Source organism: Panthera uncia, chromosome B1, assembly GCF_023721935.1.
Source record: "Panthera uncia isolate 11264 chromosome B1, Puncia_PCG_1.0, whole genome shotgun sequence".
Classification (NCBI taxonomy): Eukaryota; Metazoa; Chordata; class Mammalia; order Carnivora; family Felidae; genus Panthera; species Panthera uncia.
Window position 1 is genome coordinate 128,184,776 of NC_064811.1, and position 23,362 is coordinate 128,208,137.

The following is a 23,362-nucleotide window of genomic DNA, read 5'->3' on the forward strand; positions in this document are numbered from 1 at the left end:
TCTGTTTCAGCTCAAGCTCCACTTCTTCAGAGAGTCTTGCCATCTCTCCCCATCCTAGTTCAGGTCCCTGGATGGACTGTCGTAGAACTGTGTTCTTCCCACTTAGAACGCTTATCCCCATTACTCAGCCACCCTTTCCTTCCCTCCGTGAAACTGCAGCCCCGTGGAAGCAGAGACTGTCTGCTGTTGCTCTCCACAGGGTCCCCTACACCTAGCCCAGGGCCTCCGGCAGAGGCGCTCAGTGAACACTGGTCAGATGAAGTTCCGGCTGGAGGGACGTCTGTAGTTCTCCCATGGGAGCAGTTTCAGGGGTTCTTTGTTCTGGTTTTTTTTTTTGCATTTTAATTTATTTTTTAACAGCTTTATTGAGCTATAACTCACATACCACAGACTTGATCCATTCGGCAGTTTTTAGTATATTCAAAAATTGTGCAGCCACCCCCATAGTCTAATTTTAGAACATTTCCACGGCCGCAGTTCCTGGCAACCACCCCTAAGTTTTCTGTCTCTATAGATTTGTCTCTTCTGGATGTTTCATATAAATGAAATGTGTGATCTTTCATGATTGGCTTCTTTCACTTAATGTTTTTAAGCTTCATTCATGTCATAGCGCATATCAGTCTTTTATTCTTTTTTATTACCCTGTACTAGTGAACCATTGTATGGACATACCATACTTTGTTTCATCATTTACCGATTGGCAGGAATTTGATTTGTTTCCACTTTTTGGCTATTATCAAAACTGTTGCAGTGAACATTTTCGTACAAGTTCATGTGGACATATGTTTACTGTTCTCTTGGGTGTGTACATAGGAGTGGACTTTTGTGGTCATATGGTAATTATATGTTTAACATTTTGAGTAACTGTCAAAAAGTGGTTGTATCATTTTACAGTCTCACCAGCAATATATGAGGATTCCAGTTTTTCCACAGCTTTACCAAAACTTATTTTATGTTTTTTGGTTTTTTAAGAACATCCTAGTGGATGTGAAGTCATAGCTTAGGTGTTTGGTTTGCATTTTCCTGATGACTAATGATGTTGAGCATCTTTTCAATGTGCTTATTGGTCACTTGTATATCTTTTTTGGAGAGATGTCTATTCAGGTCTTTTGCCCACTTTAAAATTGGATTATTTGTTTTGTCCTTGTTGAGATGTAAATGTTCTTTATATATTCTAGATACTAGGCCTTTATCAAGTACATGATTTGCAAATACTTCTCTCATTCTGTGTTGGTTTTTTCATTTTCTTGATGGTGTTGTTTAAAGTACAAAAGTGTTCGGTTTTGATGAACTTCAGTTTTGCCTGTTTTTTCCTTTGTAACTTATCCTTTTAGTGTCCTATCTAAAAAGGTCCACAGTTACCAAGATTTACCTCTTTATTTTCTTCAAAGAGTTTTATAGTTTATCTCTTGCATTTAGGTCTGTGATGCATTTTGACATTTTAGTGTATAGTGTGAGCTAGGGATCCTAATTCATTCTTCTGTGTGTGGGTATCTAGTAGTCCCGTTTTTAAAAGATGTTCATTTACTTATTTTGAGAGAGGGAGAAAGCAGGGAGAAGCAGAGAGAGAGGGAGAGAGAATCCCAAGCAGGCTTTGCACTGTCAGCACAGAGCCCAGTGCGGAGCTCGAACTCCCAAACCACGAGATCATGACCTGAGCCAAAACTGAGAGTCAGATACTTAACCAACTGAACCACCCAGGCGCCCCTGACTATAATATTTTTGCATTTAAACCTCATACATATATGTGTTTGTGTTGTGTTTAAGTGGCCATAATTGCCAGCTATGCTTTCTCAGAAAGAAATGTCTTCATTTTGCTCTTCTGTTTTTCCTTTTTTCTGTTTTTTGGTCAAGAACCCATCATCTGAGGTGAGTGTTGAGTTCAGCTTCCCTCAAAACGGGATAGAGGGTTTGGGAGGTACTCTGGTTCAGTTGGGAGCTGGAAGGTGGGTCTGCTAGAACGCTAGAGAGTGAGAAGATTTGGGCAGAAATTAAGATATTGTCAGCTTTGCTTTCACTTGCTTCCTTAGCTCCATCTCATGGGATAAACGAGGGTGCCAATAATCATTGTTATGTTATCTCATTTTTTTTGCACTTTGGGCTCATTTTGGTCCATTTTATTTGTGTCTTTACCCATTGGTATCTGACTTTTGCATTTTTCCTGCTCAGTTGAATCGGATTGAATGGCTCCCTTTCTTCTGCTGGAAACAAGAGTGTGTGTGTGATTTCTTTTCTATCTAGATTTTTGGTGATGTGTTGTAACAGCCACTAGGTTCGGTGGGGAGGAGGGTATACCTTTCGCCTCTCTGCTGCCCATGTGTGTCTGCTTTTTTCTTTTTCAACCTTTTCATCTGGCCCTTCTTTTTCATTTGTTTGGCCCTTTATGAAGCGAGGGCTCCTAGCAGATGAGAGGTCACTGTTGCAATGGGTCTGAGTAAAAGTCTGAGGTTCCTCTGCTTTTGTTGTAGTCTTGTCATTATTTGACCCCCGGGTTATTGTCCCAGTCATTCTCCGCTCCATGTGTCACACTGCTGCTCTCATGTCCTCCCGGACAAAGCTGTTCAGTGCTTCCCTGGTCTCTACTAGCTGGGCCCCTGTTGGTTTCAGCATAAAGCCTGAGCCCCGGAGCTTGCCATATGAGGCCCTCGACACCTGCTCCAGCCTCCTCTCCAGCCTCAGACGTCCTGCCCTTCTCTTCTCCACTCCGGCCTCCAAAACCGCTCGCTGCTGAAACGGGCCATCCCTTTTTACATACTGCCTTTCCTTCATAGGCTTTCACCCCCTTCTAACCCTCATTGTCCTTCTCGCTCCCTCCTCTGAGACCCGGTTCAGGTATCAGCTCCTCCGCAGCCTCCCCAGGGCCCTGGGCAAGTCTGTGTTCCAGTCCCCCTGGCATGTGGTTCAGACCCCTGCTTGAACGTTTGGTGTCATCCTGTGTCGTCCTCCATGAGGCTCTCTTCCATGGGCCTGTTTCTTTTTCATTTTTATAATCTCAACATCAGCTTAGTGTTTAGTACATTGAGGGCCCCCACAGTTTTTAATAGATAGGTGAGTCAGTGGGCATCTGAGTTGAGATCCCCAAATAGCGTATCTACCTGTTGTAACATGTAGGATTTGCATAACTTCCCCTTTTCACCACATCAGCCACTTTGACCTTCACCAGATTTACTACTAGGGCAGGTGGTAATATCCTTATTTTAGAAACTGTAGGATGGATGTAGAGTTTAAGTTACCTGGTGGAGGCCGAGAGCCGAGCTGGGATGGGCAGTGCCAGCGCGCTCTGCCGAGGGATTTGCGCCACGTATAGTTCAGTGTCGCGATGACTTCCACATCTGTGGACTTAGTAACTCAGGTTCCATGAGAGATAAATGGCAAATAAAATGTGGGGTTTGGCTACATTTTTATAATGGCAGACGAACAATGGGGACAGCTTACAGGCTCGACAGTAGAAAGAGGATTTGATGAATGTGATTGTATCAACATGGTAGACTGTTAAGTAGTTCTTCCAAGTTATAATTCTGATGCTTTGTCTGACAAGGGAATAGTAGAATATAAGCTAGGTTATACTTGGTGAGTGTAACTATAAAATACGTGGTGGGATAGAATACATAAATACAGTTGTGCTAGGCTTGTGAAAAAGTGAGAGTTTTTACCTTTTAATGTTTTTTTACAGTGCTATTTTGGTTCCAGACTGTTGAGATTTGAGGAGTGTTTGAGCGGTTTATTTGGGCAAAACAATGTTAGAAATTGGCATCATCTCAGGTCTGGCATAGAGGCTCACTATCACGATAGGCTCGTCTCAGAGATTTACAGGAACTTAGTTATTGGTATTAGAATCATTATAAAATAATGTCTATTGTTAAAAATAAAATGATAAGGCAGTGTGGGAAACCCAGATAAGTTTCGAAGTTAGAGGAAAACACATGACACACAGTCCCACCAAATAAAAGTGTGTGTGTGTGTCCTAACATGATACCTTATTATCACATTATCTAAAAGTGAGATTGTGATTATACCAAAATTATTATGTAATCAGAACATAACATGGGAAACCAGAGAAGCGAAAAATTAGAAATAAGCCCCAAGACTACAGTCACACTCGGCAAAGGTAACTAGGATTAATATTTTGTCATATCCTAGTGGGCACCTGGGTGGCTCAGTTGGTTAAATGTCCAGCTTTGGCTCAGGTCATGATCTCGTGGTTCATGAGTTCGACCCCCACCCTGGGCTTCGTGCTGACAGCTCCCTCCCTCCCCTGCTCACACTCTGTGTATCTCTCTGTCTCAGAAATAAAAACAAACAAAAACATTAAAAAATGTTTTGTCGGGGCGCCTGGGTGGCTCAGTCGGTTGAGTGTCTGACTTCAGCTCAGGTCATGATCTCACGGCCTGTGGGTTCGAGCCCCATGTGGGGCTCTGTGCTGATAGCTTGGAGCCTGGAGCCTACTTTGGATTCTGTGTCTCCCTCTCTCTCTGCTCCTAACCCACTTGCATTCTGTCTCTGTCTGTCTCAAAAATAAATAAATATTTAAAAAAAAAAAAAAGTTTTGTCATTTCCTTTCAATGTATTTCCTGAGTGTGCATGTATACAATGAAGGGTTCCCCTTCCCATCACAGCATAATGTTGCTGGATTGAGTAAAGGAGAGATTATTTCTGGGTGTGCTGCGTGATACCTAATGCATTTCAGACCAGGAGTTCCTAACCTTTTGAGACTGGCACAGCCTTCGCTTTTGGAGTGGTGACATCAGGCCCCTGTGCCTGCCTGCCCGGGACAGGTGTCAGGCAAGGGCTGTGGCCCCAGGTCTGTGTGGAGCCTGGTTCCTGCCAGCCTGGGAGAAGGTGCCCTAAGTTGTTTTCCTGCTTCTTTCTTGGCTGCTGAGGTGCTGATCCCTGTCAATTAAGTGTGGCAATCTGGAAGGGAAGCTGTAAAATCAGTATAGGGAGAGGACCAAGGAAAGTTTTTTCAACCACAGTTTGACAGAAAAGAAGGGGGCACATTTCTCACTAACAAATAAGGTCTCGTCTAGGATTTGGAGATTATAACAAATAAGAGTCTCGTCTAGGATTTGGAGATGGAAAACAGAGAATAGGGAAAGGTTCTTTAACCTCTGTAGCTGTCCTATTTTCTTGATGGACTTCCGTCATTAGTTAAATGAAAGAAACAGATTTTCTGAGTGTGACAGCTGAGAATTCCTACAGATCCGTGTGACATCAATAATATATTTAATACCATTTCTTTGCCTGATAAAAGTTTGATTTTTTTTTTTTTTACATAAAAATGATAGACTGTCAGACTCTGGAAAGCTATTACTATATGTTAGGTAAATATGTGCCATTACTTAATTTTCCTCTACCTACCTACCTCCGAATATGGCTTTTAAAAGCAAGGAAATTGCTAAAATTTGTACATTTTTCTCTTTTTCATCTCATTCCAATGAGAATGATTCAAGGGGATGGGAGCTTGGGAAGCCGAGACCGGAGGGGTTGGGGGTGGGAGCTGGTGAGTGGAAGGAAGGGAGGAAGCATGGGAAAGTCTAGAGAGAAGAATACCTACGTGTGTGTGGGGGCGGGTGTTTCTCTTCTGTGTCCTGCAGGGCAGGCAGTCCCCTTCCCTCCTTCTTCCCCCGTTGCTTCCTTAAAATCTCTACTGTCTTAGCAGGAGAGAACAGTGTTCTTGATCAGTTTCCTGGTCCCTCCTTTAACTCAGTGATTATTACCTAGTGTCTTTTCTGCCTTCCAGGAGAATTGACTAGCTCTTTACTGAAAATGAGAGATCCCTAGCATCGCAAACACAGTATTTAGAAGCTTTTGTTTTTATGCATTTCCTTTGCTAATATTATAAGCTCCTTGAGTGCAGGAATCCTGTCTTAGCCAACGTTTGTTTTCTTACCACCTGGCAGTCTGGCCACATAACGCACAGTGAATAAATGTTTGATACTTGAATAAGTGATCTTAAAAAGAAACTATAACCTCAGTTATTTAAGAAGTTGTAAGATATGAATCTTTTTTTACTTCTTTCAGACATTCATTATACTCTAGAAACTTTATACTCTAGAACTTTCTAGAAAGTTCTAGAAACTTTTGTTGGGGTATATGAAGATGCCCAATAAATAACATATGGTTCTGAACTAATGTATGTATAAGAATCAGGAGTTAGGGAACCAAAATGCCACCTTCATATTGCTGATGAGCCACATTCTCATGTATCAACTGAGGTCAGAGAGCCAGTTACTAATTCCCTGTCCCCTCGGGTAGATTGTGGAGCGGCCCATCAGAAGGGGAGTTTTGAGTCTGAAGGACAGACACCCTTCTCCAGAGTAGAGAGAAAGAAGGCAGCTCCCCTCTGAGCCCCTATCCTTCTCACTGTCTACAGCACAGCATCATGGTCTGTGGCCCACTGACAAGCAACCCTCCCCTACCTATAAGGGGAGAGGAAGACTTGGGGCCAAAGGACAAGTGAAGTTAGGAAAAGAGAATCCTTTCCTTGTAACACTCCTCAGTTTTTTATACCCTTGACTCATTGGGCTTGCCTTTTATTAAGCCTGGGTCCCCCCTTCCCCTGACAAGGAGATCAGCAGGCTTCTGGCAACTGTGTTCCCACTTTCCTTAGCCTGTTCCTCCTCCCACTGGACCCAAACCCCCATTTCTTTGATTATCCTCAGCCTGTTGGGGAGCATTGTTGAGTTTGCCCCTAGAAAGCTCTGAGATAAATTAGAATAATTCATTAATAATCTTTTCCAAAGCCACACTAGAGTCAAGGTTGAGAGTTCATGTCCGCATCTGTTTCCCATTCCAAATTCTTTTCAAGTATGATATCCAATACAGCTTATCAGAGCTTTTGCAGTGGGCTCAAATAACAGAGTAAAGCTACTCCAATAAAAAAAAAAATACCAGTCATAAAGGATGCCCCATCATAGAGATGCATGGTAGAGTGAATAAGAAAGTGAATTCTGACCACCTGGGTAAAAATCTTGGTCATGTCTGAGTGACCTTGGTCAAATTACCTAACCTCTTTGTGTCTCAGTTTATCTATAAGATAAATAATAACAGCACTACTTCATAGGATGGCTGTAGCTATTGACTAAATTCATGCATATAAAGTGCTTAGAATTGGTACCTGGCACCTAACTAAAATGTATTCACTAATTAACTGTAAAAATAAAGTTTTGAATATAAACCCTCTCCTATTGTGAAACTCTTGGAAATTTTTTAAATTCAGAGATCCAGTCCTCTGGCAAGACGTGAAAGTTCAAGGCTATAGTCCCATATCAAATTATCTTGGCTTGTGAGTTAACATTAAAAGAATTTGAAGCCCTCCCCAATTTCTTACTCATTTGGTCTTCGCCAGAGAGGTTGTCCATGCCTGTGTGCAGCTGGGGCTCACTCTGGCTAGGATGTGTGCGGCTTCCCTGGAGTTTCACAAGTTACATTAATTTAATATTAAGTCTCTTGGGGCGCCTGACTGGCTCAGTCCATAGTGCATGTGACTCTTGATTTTGGGGTTGTGAGTTCGAGCCCTACATTGGGTGTAGGGATTACTTAAAGATAAAAAATATCTTTAGAAATAATATCGAGTCTCTCTTGAGCCTTGCTTGAGTCTAGAATCCTAAGACACACAGGAATATCAGATTATCAACCATACATCCACTGGGTTTGCAAAACGTGCCTCCCATCCCAGCCCTCAAGGGACTGATTCTAAGCAGAATTGTTCCCAGTACTTCATTTTTGCTGAAAGGAGGGATGGATGATGGAGAGCATCACCTTGGTTTTGGCTTTAGTTTATGCCAGTTGTTTTGATTCTCAGACCTTGCATTTAAACTCCGTGGGGAGAGATTGCTTGTCTGGAGGCTAAGGCGGCAGCCTGTGTATTCCTCTCTCAAGAAGTTGCCCCTGAGGCGCTCTGGTCTCCCCTCAGAGTTGGGACTTGGCACTGGTCGCAGCCAGTCACAGGTGTGTCTTTGTTCTTTCTGCGGGAAGCCCTTGTTTCTGGCACTCCTGTGCTGACTGGCATGGACACCCTATTGAGGGATGGAGTGTCCACGGTGCCCGGGCAGGGGCATTGAGATCTGTGTACACAGTTGTTTCCATTGCCTCTTACTGTGGATTCACTGAGGCTTCTGGGACCTACTTCTTAGAGAAGGCTTTCCCTTTTAGCCCCACCTACATCAAGTGGGGCATTGTTTTCAGGTTCTTGGAGGGGAGCTGCTGTTGACATTTGGGAAGCTCGGGGCCTAGTGGGGACAGCATGTTGGCCGGGAGCCGCTCACCATGGCCTCCAGGTTGTGAGTGTGCCCCTTCTTTCTCTGCACTTGTGGGCTCTGCCTCCAGGATATGCTTTTCCTGTCCCCTCTTGCTCTCAGGAAGGCTCAGTTGAGTTTCTCGCCATTTAACCAGCTTCTTTTATTGCTCTCTTTCTTTCTCTAACACCTGCAAAGTTGCTACTGTTTTCTGGAATTGGTTTGTTCCTTTTCCTTTTTCTTTCACTTTTTGATCTAGATTTTTTTTTTCTTTAGATGTTTCCCTAGATATTTTCTTGTGAGTTCTCCTAAAGGAAAGAGATAAAATCAGTAAGTTCTGGGTCTGCTGAAAGCATCTGTTGTTCAAACACATCTTCTCTTCCCTGCATTGGATGGTCTTCCATAGGAGATGCTCACCTATCAGACCAACATCTAAATCAGGCCTGGGGTCAGTCTGTCTTGATAGTCTGGCCTGGTTCCTGTTTAATGAGTTTCCTCTTTTTGCTGTGCCTTCTCTAGACTGAGTCCTACTTCCATAAACTTCTCAAAATGTTCCCCCAGGGCATGGGCAGTAACTGTGTCTCCACCTAATATGCTCTGGGCATTCTGCTCTGATATTCCTGCTTGCCCCCAGTGCCCGCCGCCCCCCCCCCCCCGAACCTGTCCAGGACTGTGTAACCCTGGGTATAGCTGTTTCAGTCCTCAGTTGCTCTTACTATGGATTCTGATCCTGGCTTTAGAAGTGCATTTCTCCATACTTCCTATAACCAAATCCTGATTCCTTTGTGGGGAACAATTCCAGTCTGCTAACATCTTGCTTTTATTCTTTCATTATATATATTTTTAAGCTCCAATAAGCACAAAGATCTATCTCCCTTATTTCAGTTACGTACCAGGCTGTCTCCATCTCTCTGTATGTCTCTTGGGCTGTACCCAAGAGAAGGCTGTACCTTCTCGTTTCTCATTCACGTTCTCTCTGGTTGTTCCCTAAGAGGTTAGTCTTCCTTTTAAGGGGAGCCCTCTCTTCCTCTTGCTTCATTAATCTGCCCTTTCTGTTTTATTTTTTGTTCATCTTGCTCTGATGGGAAGACTAAACCATGTTTCCCTAACCTTCTAGCACCTCTTTGATTTCCAGAGTGAACCGGATTGTTCCAAGGACGGACCTTAGTGGTTGCCTTCTTTGTGCATGCAATAATTCTGTCAAATTGCTTCTCTGACTCAACCCAAGATGAGAACATAGCTCCTTAATGAGAATACCCTTGTTGCTTCTTCTTCTTCTTTTTTTTTTAAAGTTTATTTTTGAGAGAGAGAGAGAGAATGCCGGAGAGGGGCACAGAGAGGGGGAGACAGGGATTCCCAAGCAGGCTCCGCACTGTCAGTGCACAGCCTGGTGCAGGGCTCGAACCCAGGAACCAGGAGATCATGACCTGAGCTAAAACCAAGAGTCAGACCCTTAACCAACTGAGCACCCAGGCACCCCTCCTTGTTGCTTCTTTATTTATAAAATCTGCCACCCATCTGTATATCTGTCATTTTGGATCTTGAAAATCTAAAACAGCAGTTAGCATTTAAATGATTAATAAATCTAGACCCAGTGAGTTGGGGAGGAACTTTTGAGTCTGTGGACCAGCCCACATGAATTTAAACTAGACTTTTCATAGTTCCAACTCATAGCCACGAAGATAATACATAAAAAGGAACAGAATTCCAAACAACCCGTCTGTACTGCCTGCCTGGAGTTGGACCCAACAGTTTCTTCAAGATCTGGTTATAAAAGCAGATGGTGTTCTAGAAGCTCTATTTTGAGGAGAGAGAGCCCTGACTGGGACATCTTTTCCTTTTCCTTTTTCCTTCTCCCTTCTCCCTTCTCCCTTTCCCTTTCCCTTTCCCTTTCCTTTCCTAGTGGTAAAGTGTGCACACCATAAGATACCATTTTAATTGTACAATTGACTGGTGTTCAGTAAATTCACGTTTTTGTGCAGCCATTACCACCATCCATGTCCAGAGTGTTTTCATCTTCCAAACTGAAACTCTTACTCACAGTACATAGTAACTCTCCTGTTAACCTCTCCTCTCAGCCCCTGATTACCATTATTATTTCTGCCTCTGTTCTAGGCTCCTTCATGTAAGTGGAATCACAGAATATTTGCCTTTTAGTGTCTGGCTTATTTCACTTTGTTATCACATTTTCAGGGTTCATCCATATTGTCATATGGGTGTCAGAATTTCCTTCCCTTTTAAGACTGAACAGCATTCCATTGCATGGCTATACCATGTTTTATTTATTCATTCATCCATCGATGGATTTTGGGTTGCTTCCACTTTTGACTACTGTATATAATACTGCTATGAATTTGGGTGTACAGATAGCTGTTTGAATCCCTCCTATCACTTTTGGGGATGTACCTAGAAGTAGAATTGGTGGATCGTAGTGTAAATACGTGTTCAATTTTTTGAGGAACGTCCATACTATTTCCCACTGCAGCACCCTTTCTTTTAGAGCCATGGCTAATCTTTGCCATGGCTATGCCTATTTAAGTAAAAACTGTGCCCACATTGCTCAAGGTCAAGCTCAGCAGCCTGCATCACAAAGGCTGAACTTTTGCCAAGCCTGGGCTCAGCATCAAGGCCTGGGTCAGGCCTTCAGGACCCACTTGCCATTTGCTTAAGGTCCGGTAACATCCAGCCGTATAAAAATAGCTGCTTGCCTTTGGATCAAGTCACCGTATGCTCCATGACCTACCAAGGTGAAAATCCCACAAGGCTCTCCCGAGACTGCCAGCCCAGCTCGTAACAGTTAAAAATCTGCGATCCAAGTGCAAAAGCCAAGGTGTTGCACAATACAAGCCACTGTCACTTGGTCCAACAAAAAGTCTCAATATCTAAGTGTTAACTTGTTCTCCAAATTGCTTTTTGTCTGTCTTTCAGGGTTTCTGGCACATTTCAGGAGGGTGGAAAGCTGTCGGCAATAAATGGCTCTTCTCTCTTTTTGGGGGGTTCTGAACCAAATGTGAAATAAGACAAAAAGAATTTGAAGCGTTTAAGAAAAAACAAAAACAAAAACCTCTTCTCTTAGAAACCAAAGGAGTGTGGAAGAGGAGTTTCCCCTCTTACAGCTTTGATGTGGGGGAAAATGCTTCCCAGGAGCATTTAAGTTATTTATTGTGGAATTTTGCTAATTTAATGCATCAATTGTGAATGAACAAGTAAAAACAATAATGTTCCCTGTTGAAGGTTTACTGATGCCCTGTGATTGGCATATGTATCTCGTTTAGGGCTCATAATGTGGCTGTGAATTCATTAACTCCGTTTTGTTGAAGAGGAGACAGAGTCTTAGGCAGGGTAGGGGATGTCCCTAAGGTTTTGTGGCTGGGGTTTCATCTCGAATTTAGTTAAGTGTAAAGCCTTTTCTAAAAAAGATGCGGATAAGAAAAAATGCTCTTCCCTTAAACAGAAAACTAATTTCAACGAGTTCCTAGGTTTTTACAAATATTTTTGCCAGTGGGTCTGGCAACATAGGTGAATTTTGTTTCAGTGGTTAAATATCTGAGGAATAGAAGGGTAGCGGTTATGGGGAGGGTTGAAGCACAATTGCTGTTTAAGGGTAAAAGCAACCATGCAGTGCTGACTAATAACTCAGCTGAGCCTCTCCGTCGTGCAGGAAACACTAAATTAGGAGTTTGGTTATAGAGCATGGGTGTTGTGTGGAAGAGATCCAAGAAAGTGCCTGTTTTATGCAAAATCATTTGCTGCGTAGACTGTATTGGACCTAGCACTGTGTGTGTGGGCCACTGTCTGGCGTGGTCACATGGCATATATAGAATCTGCGTTCCTACTGATATGTGTGTTGGCATGAGAAATTTACCTGTATAAGGACCTTTAAAATTTAGCATTCAAAATTGTGGAAGGGGAGAAAAATGGGACCTAGTATTGGATTTTATCTAATATTTGTCTATTTCATGAGTTATTTTCCTTAAATGAAAGGTTTTTGTGTGTGGTCATTGCTGGGAATGTTACATAATTTCAAGGCTCTTGTTCATTCTGTCTGGATTAATATATTATAAATTCTCATATACTTTTCTTAGGATGTTGGTTTCTTCTTGTTAAAAATAAAAGTCCTCCAGCGTGGACTGGGTGGCTCAGTCGGTTGGGGATCCAACTTTGGCTCAGGTCATGATCTCACCATTTGTGGGTTCGAGCCCTGCATTGGGCTCTGGGCTAACGGCTCAGAGCCTGAACCCTGCTTTGGATTCTTGTCCCTTGCTCTCTGCCCCTCCCCCGCTCACACTCTGTGTGTGTGTGTGTGTGTGTGTGTGTGTGTGTGTGTGTGTGTCTCTCTCTCTCTCTCTCAAAAATAAATAAAACATTAAAAAAAATTTTTTTTAAGTTCTCTAAAATGACAGGACTTGAAATCTATAATTTTTTTTCCACTTTACCTGTACACAATTCCCCCAAGTCACACTGTGCCCTGGCCTGATGCACAAAGATGAGTTTCTTAGCAGGTAGAGAACTAGGTGATTTTTTTTCTCTCTTAGATTCAGTTAACTAGACTTATAACACAAAAGCATGGGAATATAAGCCATTACAAAAGGTTTTTTTTTTAAACACTGATATTTTCTTTTCCTTTTTTTAAAGTTTATTTATTTATTTTGAGAGACAGAGCAAGAGGGGCAGGGGGAGGGACAGAGAGCTTGGGAGAGCCCAAGCAGGCTCCATGCTGTCAGTGCAGAGCCCGATGCAGGGCTCCTTCTCATGAACCGTTAAACCATGACCTGAGCCAAAACCAAGAGTGAGTCGCTTAACTGAGCCACCCAGGCACCCCGCCCTGGTGGCTATTTTCTTGAATGTTGCATTATCTCTGGGAATGGTGTTCTAATACTTGTTTCCATGGTGAAGAACTTTTTGGTTTTTAAATTTAGGAGTAGACTTGGTCTGTTCTGATTTACTTAGAAAAAAACTTGACTTGTGTTAAAGGACCTGCTATTTTTTTTCCTGGTTTTCCATTAGCTACTGTTAGGACCTTTGATAAGTCATTTAACCCTTCCAAACCACGTTTTCCCTCATCTTCTGAAAGGGAGTGATACCATATACTTCACGTGGAAAGCACTGAAAAATTGTTTTTAGTTTTTAGCTATAAAATTCATGAACTAATTTGTTAAAGTAATGGGGGCGGGGGTGTTGAAAAGTAGAGAAGTAAGCTTCTGTTCTCCTTTTATAATCTGCTCTGCACACTCTTGGTTAAAGGGATGTCCCACTGTCATAACAAGTGTGCTCAGTTGGGACCCTTTCAGAGAGAATTCAATCCCAGGGGTGGGTGTGTGTGTGTGTGTGTGTGTGTGTGTGTGTGTGTGTGTAGTTGCCTCAGGTGGCTCCTGTTTTGGTTATGGTTTACTTTTTAAAGTCAACATTGCAGTAGTTTTGTTCTTTGGTTAACGACATGAATGTTTAAATTGTTCTTTGAGAAAACCTGGAGCACTTCAGGACAGTGTGGAGGTGCTAGGACGCCCCCTTGTGGGATTCTGAAATATGTTCTGCAACAAATGAAAATAATAAAGTAGTTTATTCTTGTTAGACTTCCAGCTAAGAGAGGAATCTTACTTAAGATGGTAAATTATAAACTCATCCATCTAGAAGCTTACCAAAAATGACAAAATAGTAGGCTTTATATTACATCAAATCACTGTGCAAGTTGGATTGTTAATCGTGTTTAAAAATCATAATTTTGGGGGCGCCTGGGTGGCTTAGTTAAGCATCCGACTTCAGCTCAGGTCATGATCTCATGATTCATGGGTTTGAGCTCCACATCATGCTCTGTGCTGACAGCCTCTGTCTCCCTCTCTCTGTGCCCTTCCCCCTTTCACACACACTCTCTCAAAATAAACAAATAGACGTTAAAAAATTATAATTTTGAACTTGTAACATCTCAACATTTGAAGAAATATTTTAGGGAAGAGGATTGCCTTGTCAGGTTAACACCTATAGTTAAAGTGCTGTAAATTTTCAAAAAACATAACTATTATAAATGCATATGTTGAAAATGTGTTGATATGGGATTTTCTTTAAACTTTTGGTTGTTGAAAGTTTTAGAGCGTAAGTACACATCCAGTGGCAGGAGTTGGTATATTCTTTTATTTTAGAGCCACTGTTTATTATTTTTAGTTTATTTTATGCAAGCTTGCTTTTTTAAAGCATCTGTGGCTGTGTGCCCACTTGTCTTCATTCACTAATTGCATATTGTGTGCGGATTAAGTGGTAGGCATTGAGGTAACAGCATCGGGCAAGGGGCTTACGATCTTCTGAGGAAGACAGACCTTGAGCAAGTTGTTACATTATAATGAGGACTGTTAAGGAAGGTCAGGGAAAAGGTGCTGTGGGTGTGAGTAATGGGCAGTTACCCCAGCTGTGGGGGCAGGGAAAACCCTTGTGGAAGGGGTGTGTAAGCTGGACCTGAAGGATGAATTAGGTTTAGCTAGGTAGAGGGAGGGTGGATTGGGGATTCGAGTTTACAGCAAAACAACACATTTAGAGGTTGAAGCCAAAACCGAGCAGAAAGTAGACCAGTGAGGCTGGAGCATAAATAAGGAGGTGGATGAAGACTAGGCAGGTACCTGAGTGTTGAAGCCACAGTAAAGGATTTGGTCTTCGAAGGGTTTTAAGCAGCTAGTGGCATCACCTGATTTGCATATTGGTAACTCACTTTTAATGCAGTGTCGAGACTGGAATGGAGAGGACAGAGGTGGACACAGGGAGACTAGCCTACCTGTCTCTCTCCCTCCCTCTCCTTCTCCTTCCCACTAGGGCAAGCATTCCTCAACTTTTTCTGTAAAGGCTCGGAGAGTATATTTTGACTTTCCAGGCCATGTGATCCCCGTTGCAAGTACTCCTCTCTTCAGATGTAGCATGAAAGCAGCCGTACACAATACACAAAGGAATGAGCATGGTCGTGTTCCAATAAAACTTTGTTTATAAACACAGGCAGTGTTGGCCCATGGGCATGGTTTGCTGACCCCCGATCTCCAGGATTATAGGAATGAAGGAAAGTGAATGGATTCAAGGGTTCCTGAGGAGTTGTGATCAGTATTACTTGGTGGTTATGGGTTTGTTTGAGAAGGGTAAGTGAGAAGCTGAAGTTGGTGTGCAGGTTTCTGGCTTAAATGACCGTATGAATAGTGGTTCCAGGACGACGTGCACACCAAGCATAGCTGTCTTGGCGAGCGTGGGCATTCGGGTGGATGTCCAGCCATTGGCTGGACATGGGTGTGTGGAGAGAGAAGTGCAGGCATCTTTGGTGTGTTACAGAGCTTCCCTAGAGAGAGTGAAGAGGGCAAAAGGAAGAATCCCTAATAACTCTAACATCTTAAGTGGAGAGGGGGAAGAGCCACAAAGGATGATGCAAAGAGGAAGGAGCAAAACCAAGAGAAGCACCAGTGGTTAATGGGGTTAAATTGGCAGAAGCATTAGGCAAAATGGGAAGGGCCTATTGGATTTGGATGTGAGGAGGTCATTTATAACTTTGGTTAAAGCAATTTCAGAGAGTAGTGGCCTTTTTCTTTTTATGTCTATGATATGGTGGGACTTGTTTGCAGAAAGACAAATTCAGTCATCTAATTCTTCCTTAAGATTTTAGGTTCCATTTACAAATGGTATTATTCTGTTGAAGTCTAGCAGATACTAGTAGTTGCTTTTTATTTTTTTAATTAAAAAATTTTGTAAATGTTTATTAGTGAGAGAGAGAGACAGAGCGTGGGCAGGAGAGGGGCAGAGAGAGGGAGATACAGAATCTGAAGCAGGCTCTAGGCTCTGAGCTGTTAGCACAGAGCCTGATGAGGAGCTCGAGCTCATGAGCCGTGAGATCATTGACCTGAGCCAAAGTTGGATGCTTAACCAACTGAGCCACCCAGCACCCCAATTAGCAGTTGCTTTTTAGAATAGTCTTTGGTTAATGTTTGGTCCTATTTCAAGCTTGGTTAATCTTCTTTAAATGTTTTTTTTTTTTTTAATGTCTATTTGAGAGAGAGAGAGAGAGAGAGAGAGAGAGAGAGTATGAGCCCCCGGGGTGGGGGGGCAAGAGGAAGGGGAAGTGGGGGAAGGGCAGAGAGAGCTGGGGACAGAGGATCCAAAGTGGGTTCTGTGCTGACAGCAGTGAGCGCGATGAGGGGCTTGAACTCACAAACTATGAGATCATGACCTGGGCTGAAGTTGGAAGCTTAACTGACTGAGCCACCCAGGCACCCCATTTTGATTAAACTCCACTATCTTTACTGCATTTTAAAATGTGTCTTATTCCTTTTTTGGTACTTTAATCGCTGAATGAAAATTGTAGTAGTTAAAAATGTGTTTTTAATATAATGTGCTTAGGTAATTCTTAATAAATCTAATAAATTAAACACAATCATGGTGGTTCTTTCTACTTAATATTAAGTCTTCCTGGAGTGAATAAACGCTTACCCGCAATCAAGTCCGCCAAGGATTTGGGGAATGCCTCCTTGCCTTACTGAGATTTCCTGCCATCGTGACTGTGGCTGCCAGGCCGAGTGCCTTTTTATTTTATAATCACTATGCCAGACACATCAAGCTGAACAAAAGAGGAGTTGTCATAGCTGATGGGTTTTGGATTTACACGCTGCACTACCTGACTTCCCTGTGTGCTCACCGTCTGCAGCTCCCCCCTCCCCCCCAAATGACTGTATTTCTGAATCAGAGTGTGCATTTCCTTATCTTAAAAGATATGTCGATTATCATTCCATGTGGCTGTTGAGATCTTTGAACTTGATGAAATTTTGCATTCTTTTCATTTATTTTCATCTCTTCCATGCATAACTCTTTCACATTTTAAAAATGATAATGATAGCCTGTTTCAATTTTAGACATCTCTTAACTGTTGTGCCACAACTTATAACATTCTATTAATGGAAGGCAGACGGAAGAACAGTTAATTGGCTATTGCTGGGTGAACCTACTTTGAAATAAAAGATTCCTGTGTTGAAACAGAATGTTCAGAAAATATAAGAAATGCCAAACTACAGTGTTCCTGTGTATATTTAGAACATATTTATCTCCTTATTGCCATAATAGGAATTTTCATGTTGCCCAAGGGAGAGCTTATGATTTCCATTAGAATGTGAGCTTGGTGACAGGCTTTTCTGTCTTATTCATGTTTATTTCCAGCTACTAGGATAGTACCCAGCATTTAGCAGATACTCAAATATTTATTAAGTGAATGAATGTTCTGCATAAATGATAGATTGTTTACTATGAATACAAGATTTAATTCTTTGCCTCTTTTTAAGTTTTTTCTCCCCTTTTTTCTTCTTTTAGGCAGAAACCACTAATACTAGTCTCTTGCAAGTACAACTGGAATGCAGTTTACGTAATAAAGTGTGTCAGCAATTAAAGGTAAAATTAAAAAATTCACTCTTCTCATCCTTCCTTTCTTGCCTTTGGCTTGGAAATCAAAAATAACATGACACATTCTGTTTTCAGAAATACACATGACCTTATCATAAGTGCTTTTCTTTTTATAAAATTTGAAATCACAAAGTTTGGATGATTTTTTTTTTTTTTGAGTTTTTCTTTTGTTCTTTCCATCCCTCCAATCTCAGAGTTGTTACATGGAATCTGACGATGTTTTACGGCTACAAATGAGCATAATCGTAACCATGGAAAACTCCTCAAAAGAGTTTGAAGAAAACACACAAGATTTGTTAGATCATCTTTCTATAATTTATGTAGCCACAGATAAATCTGAGACCTCAGGTAAGGTGGAATCTTTTAACATTTTTATTATAGTATATCTTGATTAACCTGCATCACCATTTTTTTGTTTTATTTTATTTTTTTAGTATTTATTTTTGAGAGAGAGAGAGAGAGAGAGAAAGACAGAGTGTGAGCAGGGGTGCGCAGAGAGAGAGGGAGACACAGAATCCTAAGCAGGTTCCAGGCTCTAAGCTGTCAGCACAGAGCCTGACGTAGGGCTTGAACTCACGAACTGCGAGAACATGACCTCAGCTGAAGTCAGATGCTTAACCAACTGAGCCACCCAGGCACCCCTGCATCACCATTCTTAAAGCATTTACTTGTAGGCTGTATCATTGCAATGCAAGACAACGAGTCTTTGCGTTCGTAATTAAGAGATTAACAGTGACTGGTTCTCAATCTGCAACTGCTAATAAGGCTATATTATTTTGGAGTAAATTAAGTGGCAACTGCAAACCACTTTTTAGTTTTCTTGGGATGATTTTTTTTTTTTTTTTTTTTGCATTCTGAGATAGGAAACAGGTTAAATGGGCAGGCACAACAATCTAATATAAATATTCACAAAGTGTTTGGGAAGTTTTGTGTCTCTTGTCCCAGTGTTACTGATCTGTAGAAGCTCAGTTAAAGAAATCCTGCCGTGTCGTATTTTTAATAGCTGACTGGGTGCCAATTGTTCCCGGATGCCGGACTAGTTAAGAGAGTGTGAATTGTAGTGTTCATTGTTATGAATTTTGTCTTTGAAAATGTATGTCCTGTGTACCAGGAATTACCTAGTTCATCAGCTTCAGTTTCTAAGAACTTTGTAGGCAACACATATTAGGTGATTTTTGACATTTACAATGTAGAGTTTGCTGTTATCCATTGGTTAGCAAGGCTGTTCTGGTATATGTGTCTGTATGTATATATATGTATGTGTATGTACAATTATATATGGACACAGACATACACATGTACCACATGTACATAAACACATACCATATACATATCCAGAGAAAGAATTGGTACCAAAGTGTAATTTTATGGTCAAACATCATCTACTTTCCAGCCCTCAGAATTGGCTGTAATAGTGATGGTTCTTCAGCAGGAGAGCTGTCCTGTCTTCGGCTTCCTAGTTTTTGGTGATTCTCAGAATGGCCAGATAGACATCAATGTAGAGAAGACCCTGTCCCATGGGGAGCACTTCTGTGAGTGAAGGTTGAAAGGAAGGTGATGTTTTGAGATCCCAGGGTTTTGTTTTTCCTCAAATGTGATCATCCCAATAAGGAAATAAGGGCCTGTCCAATCAATAGGAGAACATCACTTTATTTAAAGCTGTCCAGTTGGTTAGTTTCATCCAGAGGAGTAATAGTGTGACCCTATACTCAGAATATCTTCACTGGTAGTTTATTATCCTTTAGAGAGCCCATGTTGGTAGGTCAATCTTTCTGTATAGATCTTTTTCCTTGTGACTTAGAAGAATACCCAACAGGAAATAGTTCCCAGTTTCAATGGTAGTGTTGAAAAACGAGTCACATTTTTTATAGAAATGTGTAATGTAGTACTTTAGCCACTATATTAAAGTATGAGAATGAGATGACTCTTTTGTTTTAATCTCATTGCTCTGATTCTTTTGGACAGATGATTCGGCAGTAAATATGTATATATTACATTCAGGAAACAGCCTTATTTGGATACAGGTAATTGTAAATTACATAAAGTAAAATTTAAACTTACGAATGTATGTTTAATTGCAGAACATGAGGAATTTTCAACAACAGATACAGAAATACTTGTCTCATTTCTCTTTTGCTTTAATTTATACCTGGTTTCCCTTGCTTGAACCCACATTAGGATGAAGGTTGTCAGCACCCCCCTTCCTACTGTCATAGACACATATGCTGAGCAGTTGCTTGTATGCCAGTCTGAACGACTTAGTTCTTTTAACAGAGTTGATTCACATTGGATACTCACCCAGCTGAGAATAGTCATGTGGATTTTTATTTTTGTAGGACGTACATCATTTCTCACAGAGAGATGCTCTGTCTTTGCAGTTTGAACCAGTACTCGTACCTACTTCTGCAACCAACTTTACAAAAATTGCCTCTTTCACTTGCAAAGGTACAGATTTTAAAAATACTGGAGATTGTCTTTTTATTTTTGTTATCTGGTTATGATGACAGTTCTTTTCTGTGAAATGACTTGGGTTTCACAAAGATTTTCAGAAAGCAAATTGGCTTGATGGTAATACTGTAGCCTTAAGAGTTCTAAGAGATAGAATGATGGAAGAAATGATTGTTGATGCCACTGTTATTCTGCCACATATGGGGGATTTTGCATTTAAAGCTTAACTCACGTGGTGATCTGAAAGAGCAGGATGTAAATGTGTCTGGTGGAGGTGCTGCTTCCACAGAGAACAAGGTTGTGCTGCCCGGGTCGTGTATCTTTGTGCAGAATGCAAGCTAGATCTAGTGAGTACAAACCCAGCTGTAGCTTTAGGTTCTTATTTATGGTTAAAAAGAGTTCTGTAAATAAATGCAAGTTGTTTGAAACATATGAAAGCATGCCCTGCCTCACTTCTGTTTCTTTTTAAAATTTTTTAATGCTTATTTATTTTTGAGAGAAAGAGAACACAAACAGGGGAGGAGCAGAGAGAGGAGACAGAGGATCCGAAGCAGGCTCTGTGCTGACAGCAGACAGCCCGATGTGGGGCTCGAACTCACGAATTGTGAGACCATGACTTGAGCCGAAGTCGGACGCTTAACCGACTAAGACACCCAGGCACCCCTTTTTAATTTTTTTTAAGTTTATTTATTTATTTTAAGAGAGAGAGAACACCAGCAGGGGCAGAGGGAAGGAGAGACAGAATCCCAGGTAGGCTCCTCACCATCTGTGCAGAGCTCAATGTGGGGCTTGAATTCACGAACCGTAAGATCATAACCTGAGCCAAGATCAAGAGTCAGATGCTTAACCCACTGTACCACTCAGGCACCCTGCCTCACTTATGTTTCAAGAAATGTTAATTAAAGCAACAAGTAAGATGTAATTTATTACTTGGATCAATAAAGTGTTAATATTCTGTGTTGGTAATGATTAGGGAAAAAACACGTATTTTTGACAAGAGTACTAACCAATGCAGGCTTTTTGGAGGGAAAATTGGCAATCTGTGAAAATTTAAAATGCACATTTATGCTCTTTGACACTACGTCTGGGAACTGTCTAGGTACACTCATATACATATTCAGAACTGCTTACAGAAATGTGCACTGTTAGTGACAACATCCGTCTGTCGACAGGGGGCTCGTTCAGTTGTAGTGCATTTACAGGAGGGTATACCCTGCAGCTATTAGGAGGCATATGTGGGCATGTAATGCAAACAGCGCATACACTTGGTGTCCTTTAAAGGGTGTCTGTGTACTTGCATGTCATAGAACACTGGACGGATGCTCAGGAACCTGCTAGCAGTTGTTTCCTCCAAGATAACTGGGGACTCGGGTGGACTTTATTTTCACATTTTTTGTTAGTGTTTGAATTTTTTTGGGGGGGGGTTGGGGCCATATATGCAGCTTAAAAAAAAAAGCCTTGAGTATTTGTATCAGAGTTAAGAATTTAATGCCAATGCCTTAATATTAGGAGTAGTTCAGGGAAAGCTTAAAAGTGTTGTTTTGATAATCTCCAGTGTTTTGGAATGCATTTCCACTCACCCTGTGAAGCTCCTCCTTGCTATTTCGGTTGTCTTTCTTTTTCCTTTCTTGCTCATGCCTCCACATGCTCCTCTTCACCCCACCCAGCTGAGTATCATTTTTCACTTTTGTCATCTCTGGCAGACCTAAAGACTTTCCTCTTATTTATGGTGAATGCAGATCTTTGTAAAGAGAAGCTATAAAGCGTTGACTCTCTTTTTCTTTTTCTCCCAAAGGAAGAAATGAGAGGTTGGTTTAAAAAGGGAGGGGTGTGTGTGTGTGTGTGGTAGACATCAAGTTCTAGAAAATTGGCAACCAGCCAGCAGAGGAAAAAGATAGGAGTGTTTGAGAAAGTATTTTACCATTGATATCTGATGCACTATTTTAATGGAGAAACTGAAGTAATTAGAAAGTTATAAATAAAACGTATATCCTGTTTTTATTCAGGCGCAACGAAAGAAAAGATGCTTCACGTTTATTTCTTTGTATCTCAAAACAGCTACATCATGTGCCAGTGGAATTAAAGAAGAAGTGAAGAAAATAAAAAACACTCCAACACTAAAAGCATGTCTCTCCTCTCCTGTGATTCAAGGGTAGGGTGAATCCATTTTCCTTTAAATCATGTTTGTTTAAGTGTTTTTCATCTGGAAATAATTTAAAAATGTAACTGATGAGACGTGTATGATTCTCTCTCTCCGGACTTGCCTTGCGTACATTAACACAGCTAACAAGCAGTGGAAAGGCTGATGGCAGAACGGGAGAGGGGAGAAGAAGGATTCCAGTGATTCCGTTTGTGGACTGGGCCGGGGACCTGGTAGTCAGGTGTGGGAAGGAGGAAGAGGATGCGCGTTGGGGTCCTGGTTTTGTCCTGGCGGCCTGTGTGAGCTGCCTTGGTCCTGGCCTGGTCACCTACCCTCTGGCCTTCAGAGGCTGCGCCTGAGGGCACGAAGGGTGAAGAAGGCAGTCCCGCGGCCTGTTCCTGGCGCTAACGTTTGTGCTCTGACGTTTCATGCTGCTCCTCTTTGGGCACACTCCGAGGCGCGCTGAGTGCTGGTGGGTTGTCTCCCACTCAGGGCTGATAGCATGCACGTCCTGTGTTCGCAGGTATTTTAGAATGGACTCCTCTGCGACCCAGTTTCACATAGAGACTCACGAGAACACTTCAGGAGTTTGGTCAATGTGGTACCTCAACCATTTTGACCATAGTGTTGTATTAAATGATGTGTTTGTTTCCAAGGAGACCAAGCACATTTTAAAGGTACATACGGTATTTTTATCCAAGTTTTAGCCTATTTTAAGTTTTGTTTAAGGCCAGATGCAATGAAATTAATATTTATAAAGTTTAATTTTTTCTTCTGAGTTTTAAAGCAAGTATTTTTCTTTTAACGTTCTCAGAATTATTTCTAAGATCTATTTGTTTTTTTAAACTATCGTTCAAGGAACACAGAGGGACCAAGGTATATTCTTAAAGGATATTTGCTGTCACCATTATTAAAAAAATTACAATGTACAATTTATACTCAAAAGATTGTATTTATTAAAAATAAGCCTGCTTAATAAGAGACTCTTAAAAACTGAGAACAAACTGAGGGTTGATGGGGGTGGGAGGGAGGGGAGGGTAGGTGATGGGCATTGAGGAGGGCATCTTTTGGGATGAGCACTGGGTGTTGTATGGAAACCAATTTGACAATAAATTTCATATATTGAAAA

General features: G+C 41.5%; 1 protein-coding gene across 3 annotated transcripts in view; it reads left to right on the forward strand.

Moving 5' to 3' along the window:
* The window catches only part of TMEM131L (transmembrane 131 like), a 169,779-nt gene that overhangs the window by 90,833 nt on the left and 55,584 nt on the right, over window positions 1–23,362 (forward strand). For all 3 annotated transcript variants that reach the window (XM_049632312.1, XM_049632310.1, XM_049632311.1), the window contains exons 8-13: window positions 17,556–17,633; window positions 17,840–17,993; window positions 19,611–19,669; window positions 19,982–20,090; window positions 22,152–22,245; window positions 22,757–22,910. In XM_049632312.1, the coding sequence (XP_049488269.1) occupies window positions 17,556–17,633; window positions 17,840–17,993; window positions 19,611–19,669; window positions 19,982–20,090; window positions 22,152–22,245; window positions 22,757–22,910 (648 nt within the window). The remainder of the gene's footprint in view (window positions 1–17,555; window positions 17,634–17,839; window positions 17,994–19,610; window positions 19,670–19,981; window positions 20,091–22,151; window positions 22,246–22,756; window positions 22,911–23,362) is intronic.